The sequence below is a fragment of the Ranitomeya variabilis genome, chromosome 1 (assembly GCF_051348905.1).
Source record: "Ranitomeya variabilis isolate aRanVar5 chromosome 1, aRanVar5.hap1, whole genome shotgun sequence".
NCBI lineage: Eukaryota > Metazoa > Chordata > Amphibia > Anura > Dendrobatidae > Ranitomeya > Ranitomeya variabilis.
Window position 1 is genome coordinate 264,453,308 of NC_135232.1, and position 12,834 is coordinate 264,466,141.

A 12,834-nucleotide genomic window follows, 5' to 3' on the forward strand; every position below is an offset into this window, starting at 1 on the left:
CCAGATCACATATTACCATAACATAGCAACAGAATAATACCACAAAGAACAAATATTGCCAAACCATGACCAGACCACATATTACCACTACATAGTTACTGAAAAATACCACATACAAGGAACAAATACAGCAACACCATGACCGGACCACATATTACCACCACATAGTGACCGAATAATACCACATAGAAGGGAAAATACCATCACACCATGACCAGACCACATATTACCATCACATAGTAACTGAATAATACCACAAACAACAAATATTGCCAGACCATGACCAGACCACATATTACCACCACACAGAGACCGAATGCTACAATGTACAGGTAATACAGTGATAATCAGTGTCATTATACCCAGGAGCTCTGTATATAATATACATTATAGAGTGTACAGGTAACACAGTGATCACCGGTGACATTATACACAGGAGCTATGTATATAGTATAAATCCCATCCACTTTGCTGGAATTGTACACAGCATCAAAAAGTGCACCAAAAGTTCATTGCGGGCTCACAGCATTACACGGACTTGTAACCAACCAATGGTGAACCACTGTAGACAGTACAGTATTTGGACATCAGTGCAAGAACAGGGCACTGTGAAACATCCAATTGGAAGAGGTGGAGGATCGGTAAGGGAATTATTGAATTCTTTTAGCATTTTATGCAATTCTAGACCATTTAAAACAAAAAACTTAGATGTGCAACTCCTTTTTAAGAAGTCAACTTATTTTCCTACTGGCAAATACATGCATGCGGCATAGAAACAAATATAGTAAACAAATGCCATTTTTTACTTCATCATATGCTTTATGGATTGACGTAGTTGACACTGTGCATCCACATGTGTGCATCATATGTGTCTACGCAGCAGATCCGGTAACCCTTGGTTGGGTAGGTTTAACTATTGCAGTTTATATTTCTAAACGTATGGTAATCGGGATTATTGTAATCCCACTAATGAAGGATCCGTGTAGAGATAAAGAGAAGAGATTCTTTTGCTGCAGATAATTGGACAAAAGCGTGTGTGGTGTTTTAGGAGGGGGGCTTGCCTTTTAGAGAGCATCCTGGCAGAAAATGCACCACTGTGTTTTTAAGAAAAGCCTAAGGTCATTTACAAGGCAAATGTTCCTTCTATAAAGGATCGAGAACATGAAATCCATGACATTTACTAAAGGTGCAGTTTGATAGATTCCCTTTTATATGTTCTTCATCGTCATTTTGATGTCTCGCTGTAATTTTTGAAAACAGAAAAAAAAACAAAGGTAGATGAAAAAAAAAGATTAATAGAGTTCAGTGGCGCTTTCTCTTCATGTTTTAATACTCCTGCAGGGCATTTTTATGTTGAGTCAGCCGGGGTTGGCACCTTTAATTCTTCTGCCAAAGGCCTTTCGAAGAATCTCAGCCACAACACATAAGGAAGCGATTAATTTTACCATCATTTTATTTCCCCTTTGAAAGTTACCACGTTGGTTTGCATAATTATAATGATTATCTCTCTGTGTTTCCTCTGTGGCTGAACATGCTGAAATCACTAATGATACTGATCACGAGCTCCTAATAGGAATTAACCCTCTCTGTACCAGCTGAGCTGATTAGCTCTTTGGCCAGGCACTACCCTCTTCAGAAACCCCCTCCAAGTAGTCATTTGTAGAACAGATGGCATTTCAGTTTGTTTCAGTATTAACATCTGGGACTGAGGAGCTACGGTTTTAGGGAATGCAGAGTGCCACTACAATTCTCTGGGGGTAAGAGGGGTAGACAATAGTGCGCTCTCAGCGCCGATTTTCACTTTTACCTCTAATCAATGTTGTGTCAGCCCTTGTGACCCTGAAAGAGTTAATGCAATATGCAGAGAGCTTTCATACTTGGCAGGCTTATTTACTGGTAAAGAATGAATTGCTTGGTAATGTCTTGGCAGGATACGCAGAGCTAGTATGTACATGTTACTGATAGATTTGCAGGCCTCTTAGCTTTCACTATCATTTTCAGGGCGGATTCGTTTCTAGAAACCTACATGTATGCCAACAGAGTAACGTGGCTCAGCAAATAAAATGTTGGCATTTCAGCCGCTTTCTACTTGCACATTTTCTTTTAACCTATTACAGTTTTTTTCAATTTAAAAAAAAAAATCACGAAAAAGAAAAGTTATTTCACTTTCCGAGAATATTTAGCATTAATGTTTTGTGCTCAATCAGATGCTGGTCATGTGCAAAACAGATCACACCTGGACAAATGTAAGTAAATGGGTAAGTTTACAAGCAGCACTGGTATCTATCGCTGCTTCGGTAGGTTCACACAACCATATGGAAATCATTCAAAATTTCACCCAGAAAGGTGGGACGATTATTTTTCTCGCTTGTCATTTGTGTGCGGTCCACTTACAAACCTTTTTTTTTTTTTTTTACAACAACAGCTATTAATCATTTACAGTATCCTGTTACAGAATTGCAATGTATCCATAAAAATCTGATGCTACACTATGGCGACCAATATTTATTTATTTAATTTTCTCACAGCCATACACTTGACTGTGTGAGTCCGATCCAATTTCTGGAGGAAAGTAGTGCATGCAGACATTATTATTTATTTTCTACTGAACGAATCTGTACATCGATCTGCAGCGCCCCAGAGTCCTGGTCGTTGCAGTGCTGTGGCTCCGCCACTAAGGGGAGCTATGGTGCGTCTGATGGCACTGAAGGAGTTCATCTGATCAGGTATCACAGACACCAATACATTTCACAGTCGGGCCTCCGGGGGGAGCTAAGGGTTCTATTCACTAGGCCACTCCCCACCATAGTGGGTAAACTGGGGGTCAGGCAGGAAGTTAGATCAGAAAGCTGACTGGGTTGGAACCAGGCAACACCTTGTGGCAGAGGGTGTTGTGGGGAAGATACAGTAGGGTCTCTGTCAGGGGTGGGATCCTGACAGGGGCTTGGCAACTTGAACGAACGTAACGGGACCGTGCCTGCTCAGGATAGCGGCGGTGCCCAAGGAAGGACTAGAAGCGAGATAGATTGTGCTGAGTGAGAAACGAGATCACGCAGAAGGAGAAATACCAGTAGGGGTCGTGCTGTAAGACCGAGGCAACATCCTACTGAGGCGCACTACCGGTGGCCGGAACGCCGAGGGAGTATTATAACATTCAGCTTCAAGCAATACTTCAAACAGCGGCAGGACAGTCAGTCTAAGGTGGGCTGTCTAACTTAAATCACCTATGCAGTCTTGGGGGGCAACTTGTGGAGAGGGGCGACTCTAGGGTCCCGGAAGAGCTCCGAGCCTACCCGTCAAACGGGTGCCGTCCCAACCAGAACACCAAGGAGGGACGGAGGATTAGCAGAACATCATCTAATTGAGTTGTGAGGGAACTTAAGAAACAGACACAACAGTTGTGGGGACTTTCCGTAAGCACAGCAGGGAAGGACCACAACACATAGCGCTAGAAGGAAGGCACCGATTTCAACCTGTGAAGAGAACTCTGGAGGTGTCATTGGACCGGCTGGACTTGCGCAGCCTGGTGAACCGTATTCTGGACTGAGGACCCAGAGATCTTCAGTAAAGAGGTAAAGAGACTGCAACCTGGTGTCCTCGTTATTTACTGCACTGCACCACTACAGCCTCATCACCATCATCCGTTGTACCTATTTCACTGTGCGCCCCACGGCAGGGTCACGGACCGGGGCCTAGCCGCCGTGACAACCCCAGAGCAGAGACTCAGAGGCCCGGTACCGGGTACCCCTCGGCCCTGCGGCAGTGGGGGCGCTACAATTTGGCGTCACGAACAGGATTCTACTTAAGCCTGAAGAATCAAGTCATGTGTGCCTTGGAATTGTGATTTGTTGTGCTTGGACTGTACTTTATTGCAAAGACTGTGCTGCGCCATTTACCGCCAAAATCCACCGCCATTACAGCGCTGAGGAGAGTGCAGGAGAAGAAGAGGGGCGTGGAGTGGGCGTAGGCAAGCTGAAGAGCGCGAAAAACAATGGCCGCCCAGTCTAAATATTTCTGCACTGTGAGGACGTGTCCGTCAGCAGCAGAGATCCGCCTCCTAATCCTCAATGGAGGGCGGAGACCGAGAAGACGACACCGCCCACGAAGGAGAGAGCGGGAAAAAGACCAGGAAGTGACCCACGTGAAGGACGCTATGGCCAGCAGCTCCGAACCCGACAGTGGGGTTGAAGTGGAAGTCTCCCCCAACTACCCGGATGAGCATAGCAGCCCGTTCTCCGTGGACAGCACTGAATTTCTGCGGGTCGAGATGGAGAGCCTGATCGACCAACTCCTCCAACTGAGCATGAAGGCCCAGGCTCCGCACCAGGCAGCGCCGGAAGAAGGTCCTCAGGCGTTGGATCCTGCACCGTCACCGGAGCAGCCGCTGAGATCCTCGTCGACACCGCCGGAGGAATCTGCCGCGGAGGAGGAGGCCCCTGCATCGGCTGGTGAGTCCGCTGACCCCGTCCCACCGGCCGAGGGCTTACTAGTAGGCCCCGTTGCGACACCCCCTCTCCCCGGGACCCATAGACTCCAACGCCTGTTACCCTGGGAGGAGGCCACGGGCATGGAACACCGCATGAAGGCCCCGATTGCGCCAACCACCCTGCTGTGTGAAGTCCGTGCGGAGCGCACAGTGTGTCGCTGGATGAACCCAGGCTCTAACCTTATGGGGTTCCCCGGGGTGGAGACCCAGGAGGGGGAGATGGTACAGGCCTTAAGCTGGGAGGAATACCGGGTCCAGCTAGAGCAACAGTGGAAAGAGGAAGAGAAGACATACCAGGCCGGGCTGGAGGCTCACCATCAAAAAGACCTGGTGGTGAAGGACCGGGCCCGCAAGGATCCCGCTGCTCAGCAGGCCCCGCGCAGACAAGGCACCGTCATTGACTTTAAGCTCCGTGGAGGTTGGGGCTTTATAAAGGAACCGGGTCTATATGCCGAAGTTTTTGTTAACCGGCGGGATGTAGAGTCACATCTTAGAGAGGGCCACCCAGGCCGGGATCTTTATCCGGGGGATGATGTCGTTTACACCCGGCACCTTGGGGAGAAGGGGTGGTTTGCCCTGAACGTCCACAAGAGGCACAGTTCCATGACCCCCTTGCCTAGGGTGCCCGAAAAGTTGTCCCCCGTGGCCAGGGTGCCCCCTTGTGACGGCCCACGGTTACCACTGAGACCACCGTGGTCACCCCAACCGGCACCATTGTGAAAACCACGACTTGCCGTGTCATGGCCTCCACCGCTGTCGTGGCCACGCAGGCACCTCCTCAAGTGACCAGCGTGTCTACTGCCCGCACCGCTGCAGAACTGAAGACTGTGGGTACACAGACCCCCAGATGGGACGACAGACCCCCTTATGCAGTACCGGGCGGCTCGCAATACCCAAAGGGGTTGCCCCCGCCGGTGCTGCCTCCTGGGTGGTTTTGAGTAGATGTTCCCGTATAATGCTTTAACATGTAAATAGTTAACTGTTTCTCTGCATTCTGCTGCTAAAACCCGTCCAGGGTTAACTCTTAAGGGGATCCTTCTGTTGACCCGGGATCCCTATTGTTTTGCTTTTGTTTGATTTTTCCAAGTTTTTGCACAAAGTTTCCAGAACTGCTGAAATCATGAACAGTGCATGATCCGAACTTCTTGTATATAGTTTGCACCTTATTAAAGGTGCTCCCTACTGGTTTTACTTAAAGAAGGACTCTTTGTGAAGATACCACACTGGAACCTTTGTTGAGTATGGACTGGTAGCCTGAGAAAGCGTGCTACCTCATAGAGACTTAGTCCCCTCTTAAAGGGGATGTTCACCTGTCGCACTTAAACGATGATATTGCTTTAGGATAAGTAGCAATGATGTTTGACGAAAGAAAATGATGATAATGTTTACATGAGAAAGTTATATGTATTTAACTAGTTAATTGTGAAGAAATGCTGATGATGTTCCGGAAAGAAAGTGAAAGCGAGAAGAAGGATGCAGTGGGCCCGTAGGGGTAGATGTAGTGTCCAGCATGCATATTAGTGAGAAAAATAATGAGAAGGTTTGATGTTGTGTAAAGAAAATGGTTAATTACGTTGATAGATGATAGATAATTAGGATAGAAGGTAAACCCTGAGTCCTCATAAGAGCCATACAGAGATGGCTCAGTGCTCTTAAACTGAAAGTGTGTTATGTTCTATACTGTGTATAGTAGTTGAAAAGACAGAAGGCTCGGGCTGAAAGGAGCGTTCCTGTGAGAAAGGAGAGGCAGTAGGTCTGGCGCCGATAGGACAGGCGGTACTGCAGATTTAAAGAAGGAGAATGAAAAAGTTAAATTACCTTATAATGTGATTATAGGAAGGTCTTTAGTGGATTTAGAGTGTATGTCCTTAAAGGCAATGTTAAATTATTGCTCCACAATGTTGCACTTAGTAGAATACCCGGTTGGGTAAGAAAAGTTATTTGTAGCATGTTGCTATGATATTTAACCACGTTTGTAACGTTCAAGTGTCCTTACCTCCCATAAAGGGAAGCCTGTTTAAATATGCTTATTGTTATTACACTCAACAAAATTTTATGTCTTTTTGCTGACTTGTATTGTTGTTTTCTTCCCAGTCCCGGAGTACTGTGTTTAACCAGGGGGGAGTGCAGCGCCCCAGAGTCCTGGTCGTTGCAGTGCTGTGGCTCCGCCACTAAGGGGAGCTATGGTGCGTCTGATGGCACTGAAGGAGTTCATCTGATCAGGTATCACAGACACCAATACATTTCACAGTCGGGCCTCCGGGGGGAGCTAAGGGTTCTATTCACTAGGCCACTCCCCACCATAGTGGGTAAACTGGGGGTCAGGCAGGAAGTTAGATCAGAAAGCTGACTGGGTTGGAACCAGGCAACACCTTGTGGCAGAGGGTGTTGTGGGGGAAGATACAGTAGGGTCTCTGTCAGGGGTGGGATCCTGACAGGGGCTTGGCAACTTGAACGAACGTAACGGGACCGTGCCTGCTCAGGATAGCGGCGGTGCCCAAGGAAGGACTAGAAGCGAGATAGATTGTGCTGAGTGAGAAACGAGATCACGCAGAAGGAGAAATACCAGTAGGGGTCGTGCTGTAAGACCGAGGCAACATCCTACTGAGGCGCACTACCGGTGGCCGGAACGCCGAGGGAGTATTATAACATTCAGCTTCAAGCAATACTTCAAACAGCGGCAGGACAGTCAGTCTAAGGCGGGCTGTCTAACTTAAATCACCTATGCAGTCTTGGGGGGCAACTTGTGGAGAGGGGCGACTCTAGGGTCCCGGAAGAGCTCCGAGCCTACCCGTCAAACGGGTGCCGTCCCAACCAGAACAGCAGGGAGGGACGGAGGATTAGCAGAACATCATCTAATTGAGTTGTGAGGGAACTTAAGAAACAGACACAACAGTTGTGGGGACTTTCCGTAAGCACAGCAGGGAAGGACCACAACACATAGCGCTAGAAGGAAGGCACCGATTTCCACCTGTGAAGAGAACTCTGGAGGTGTCATTGGACCGGCTGGACTTGCGCAGCCTGGTGAACCGTATTTTGGACTGAGGACCCAGAGATCTTCAGTAAAGAGGTAAAGAGACTGCAACCTGGTGTCCTCGTTATTTACTGCACTGCACCACTACAGCCTCATCACCATCATCCGTTGTACCTATTTCACTGTGCGCCCCACGGCAGGGTCACGGACCGGGGCCTAGCCGCCGTGACAACCCCAGAGCAGAGACTCAGAGGCCCGGTACCGGGTACCCCTCGGCCCTGCGGCAGTGGGGGCGCTACAGATCTCTCATCTGTACTGCCCTATTGAATAACATTGGTACGTGTGTGATCTGTGTTTTTAACAAATAGCACTCGAATTGAAAATATGGCCCTGTGTGTGCACGAGCCCCTTTAGAGCTCAGATGTAGAACTCAATGTGTGCCATACTGGCAACATCTATATGGCATCCATTTTTTCAGATCCAAGATTACACAGGCATTTTACTATTTTTTTAAGCTTCTATATGTTTAAAAAAACAAATCATACAGGTGTTAAAATGTGGTATTAAAGAGACATACATACCGTATTTTTTGGCATATAAGACGCACCGTCCTATAAGACGCACCCCAAATTTGGGGTGTAAAATGCAGAAAAAAAGATTTTTTATAAGATGGGGGTCCGTCTTATTGTCCGAATTTAAGATCTCTTACCTGAGGGCAGGCAGTGGCAGAGCAGGGTCACAGGAGGCATGGTGGTGGCAGAGGTGAGGTGATGCTGAGGTGCGGTGGGCGGAACGGCGTGCACCTGAGCAGGGTCCCATCCTGCTTAGGTGGGCGACGCCATGGCCTGGTGTCCATGGGGAGGTTGCTGTGGCGGTGGCAGACGTGCGGTCACTTCCTCAGGTGGCAGCGGCCAGGGTCCCTTCCACATTTGAGGTGACGCCACATCAGTAGTGAAGGAAAGCAGCAGAGCTGGGTGGTTTTCCTGGTGGCGGCGGGCTTACCGGCATTGTGGCGGCGACAGAGGTGCGGGCATGATGTGGCACGGTGAGCTGTATGGCGTGAGCAGGTCCCATCCATATTTTAGGTGAATCCGCAGCCCGGTATTGATGGAGAGCAGCAGCGCTGGTGAGTTACGGTATTTTCCGGTGGCGGCGGCCATCTTGCTGAGGCCGCGCGTGCGCAGATTCACTACTCTGCGTCCCAGGGCTTCAGGAAAATGGCCGCCGCGATCTCCATCTGCGCACGCGCGGCCTCCCGCGGCCATTTTCCTGAAGCCCTGGGACGCAGAGTAGTGAATCTGCGCACGCGCGGCCTCAGCAAGATGGCCGCCGCCACTGGAAAATACCGTAACTCACCAGCGCTGCTGCTCTCCATCAATACCGGGCCGCGGATTCACCTCAAATATGGATGGGACCTGCTCACGCCATACAGCTCACCGTGCCACATCATGCCCGCACCTCTGTCGCCGCCACAATGCCGGTAAGCCTGCGTTCCGAATATAAGACGCACCCCCCATTTTCCTCACAATTTTTTTGGGGAAAAACTGCGTCTTATATGCCAAAAAATACGGTATATGAAAAATGGATATACAGAGCAACGTACAGATGTAAAAGAGTTTTTTTATGCTCATTTGAACCCAGCCTTTGTGAACAAAAACTATGACCTAACCTACATGGAAGAAATGCATCGGGCCATGTTCCCACGCAGCGTTGATGCTGTCCATTATGTGTGCTTGTGTATTATTATCTGCTGCATGTAACCATTCAAGCACCATGGATGTGATTTTATGAAAACTCAAGCCTTTTGTGCTTTTGAACTCACAGTAAGACGACCATATAAATCGGATTGAGATCAGAATGCAATGCTCAGACTGGCTGGCGGCTTACCCGAGCGTGGCAGCCGGATAGAAATATATTGTGTTTTTTACACGCATTTTTTTTTGTCTTTTGATGGTGTCTTGCTCAAAAAACTGCTTTATTTTTTTATACTTACTGGCATTTAGCGTTGACAAAACTTTTATTATTATTATAGTCATGTGCAGATTACATGCATTTTTTAGTGTTTCCAAAGCAGAAATGCACTAAAAAACACATTTGAGTTTTTTACCTGCAGATTTTCTACATCTAATGCAATTCTGTGGGGGGAAATCTGCACATAAAACTCAGCGAACTCGCAAGAGAAACTGACATGTTGCAGACATTTAAAAAAAAAAAAAAGAAGCACAGTGGGCATGAGATTTCAATAAGGGCTCATTTCCACTTGCGAGACATATGGCCGAGTCTCGCAGGTTAAAACCCTCTTCTGGCGCCGGCACTCCAGAGCGGAGCGTGCGGCCGCACAGCAATACATGGAGCCGCACGCTCTGCTCCCAAGTGCGAAAAAAAATGAGTAAAAAAAGCGAAAAAAAAAAGCATGTGGATTTCAGGCAGAAATGTCCGGTTTTTGTCAGGAAATTTCTGCAAGAAATTCTGAACGTGTGCACATACCCTAAAGGAGAAGCTTTGGAATTTATTTCCTTAACCATACCAAAAGAGAAGAAGAAGAACATTCTATTTGTGGAATCGGTGGATTTATTCCAATGCTAATCCAGATATTCTCTTTTGGACATTGTACAAGTACTTCTCACTAAATTAGAATATCATCAAAAAGATAATTTATTTCAGTTCTTCAACATAAAAAGTGAAACTCATATTATATAGGGTCATTACAAACAGAGTGATCTATTTCAAGTGTTTATTTCTGTTAATGTTGATGATTATGGCTTACAGTCAATGAAAACCCCAAAGTCATTATCTCAGTAAATTAGAATAATTAACAAAAAACAACAGAAAAGGCTTCCTAAGCATTTAAAAAGGTCCATTAGGCTAGTTTCACACTAGCGTTCGGCAGGGCTGCAGATGAAATCCTTCTTCCTCTGTTAAGCCCCACCCACTGCTGCGCCTCTTCCTTCAGCTCCGCCTACGTCTGCATGCACCCTGCGTACCCTATGTGGATGTATGCAGATGCCTCTGATTGCGTTATCTTGACGCTGCACTGATCTGTGTCGAACGCAACATGTTACATTTTGTTGCGGTCGGCGCAGGGTCAAAATGACGCATGCGGAGGCAACTGCAAGGCCTGCGTACCCAATGTTAAAGATAGGGTACGCAGGACGCATGCAGACGTAGGCGGAGCTGAAGAAAAAGGCGCTGCCGTGGGCGGGTCTTAAGGGAGGAAGAAGCCCTGCCGAACGCTAGTGTGAAACTAGCCTAATCTGTTTCAGTAGGCTCCACAATCATGGGGAAGACTTCTGACTTGGCAGATGTCCAGAAGGCAGTCATTGACACACTCCACAAGGAGGGTAAGCTACAAAAGGTCATCGCTAAAGAAGCTGGCTGTTCACAGAGTGCTGTATCCAAGCATATTAATGGAAAGTTGAGTGGAAGGAGAAAGTGGGGTAGAAAAAGGTGCACAACCAGGATAACCGCAGCCTTGAAAGGATTATTAAGACAAGGCCATTCAAAAATTTGGAGGAGATTCATAAGGAGTGCTGGAGTCATTGCTTCAAGAGCCACCGGACACAGATGTACCCAGGACATGGGCTACAAGTGTCACATTCCTTGTGTCAAGCCACTCATGACCAATAGAGAACGCCAGAAGCGTCTTACCTGGACCAATTAGAAAAGGAACTGGACTGTTGATCAGTGGTCCAAGGTGTTGTTTTCAGATGAAAGTAAATTTTGCATTTCATTTGGAAATCAAGGTCCCAGAGTCTGGAGGAAGAGTGGAGAGGCACACAATCCAAGCTTCTTGAGGTCTAGTGTGAAGCTTCCACAATCAGTGACGGTTTGGGGAGCCATGTCATCTGCTGGTGTAGGTCCTCTGTGTTTTATCAAGACCAATGTCAGCGCAGCCGTCTACAAGGAGATTTGAGAGCATTTCATGCTTCCCTCTGCCAACAAGCTTTTTTGGAGATGGAAATTTCATTCTCCAGCAGAACTTGGCACCTTTCCAAACTGCCAAAAGTACCAATACCTGGTTTACAAACAACAGTATCACTGTGCTTGATTGGCCAGCAAACTCTACTAACCTTAATCCCATAGAGAATGTATGGGTAATGTCAAGAGGAAGATGAGACACCAGACCCAACAATGCAGACGAGCTGAAGGCTGCTATCAAAGCAACCTGGGCTTCCATAACACCTCACCAGTGCTACAGGCTGATCGCCTCCATGCCACGCCGCATTGATGAAGTAATTGATGCAAAAGGAGCTCCAACCAAATATTGAGTGTGTTTACTGTACATACATTTCAGTAGGCCAACATTTTGGATTTTAACCCTTTACCCCCAAGAGTGGTTTGCACGTTAATGACCAGGACAATTTTTACAATCGTGACCACTGTCCCTTTATGAGGTTATAACTCTGAAAAGCTTCAATAGATCCTGATGATCCTGACATGGTTTTCTCGTGACATATTGTACTTCATGTTAGTGGTAAAATTTATTTGATATTACTTGCCTTTATTTGTGAAAAAAAAAACGGAAATTTGGTGAAAATTTTGAAAATTTCACAATTTTCCAACTTTGAATTTTCATGCCCTTAAATTACAGAGATGTTACACAAAATACTTAATAAGTAACATTCCCACATGTCTACTTTACATCAGCACAATTTTGGAACTAAATTTGTTTTTTTTTTTCATATGAAGTTATAAGGGTTAAAAGTTGACCAGTGATTTCTCATTTTTACACCATTTAACACCATTTTTTTTTTTTTTTAGGGACCACATCACATTTGAACTCACTTTGAGGGGTCTATATGATAGCAAATACCCAAAAGTGACACCATTCTAAAAACTGCACCCCTAAAGGTGCTCAAAACCACATTTAAGAAGTTTATTAACCCTTCAAGTGCTTCACAGGAATTTTTGGAATATTTAAATGTTTGAAAAAAAAAAAAGAACATTTAACTTTTTTCACAAAAAAATTACTTCAGATCCAATTTGTTTTATTTTACCAAGGGTAGCAGGAGAAATTGGACCACAAAAGTTGTTGTACAATTTGTCCTGAGTATGCCAAGACCCCATATGTGGGGGTAAACCACTGTTTGGGCGCATGGCAGAGCTCGGAAGGGATGGAGCACCGTTTGACTTTTTCATCGCAGAATTGTCTGGAATTGAGATCAGACGCCATGTAGCATTTGGAGAGCCCCTGATGTGCCTAAACAGGGGAAACCCCCCAGAAGTGACCCCATTTTGGAAAGTAGACCAACTAAGAAACTTATCTAGATGTGTGGTATGCACTTTGAACCCCCAATTGTTTCACTAAAGTTTATAATGTAGAGCCATGAAAATTAAAAAATAATTTTTGTGGAAAAAAAAAGATCTTTTAGCC

At 46.4% G+C, this 12,834-nt stretch overlaps 1 protein-coding gene across 1 annotated transcript in view; it reads left to right on the plus strand.

The window, feature by feature from the left end:
• The first annotated feature begins 1,646 nt into the window (after positions 1-1,646).
• The window catches only part of HIC2 (HIC ZBTB transcriptional repressor 2), a 165,265-nt gene continuing 154,077 nt past the window's right edge, over positions 1,647-12,834 (plus strand). The window contains exon 1 of the mRNA XM_077293432.1: positions 1,647-1,757. Coding sequence (XP_077149547.1) covers positions 1,729-1,757 — 29 coding nt within the window. The 5' untranslated portion in view covers positions 1,647-1,728. The remainder of the gene's footprint in view (positions 1,758-12,834) is intronic.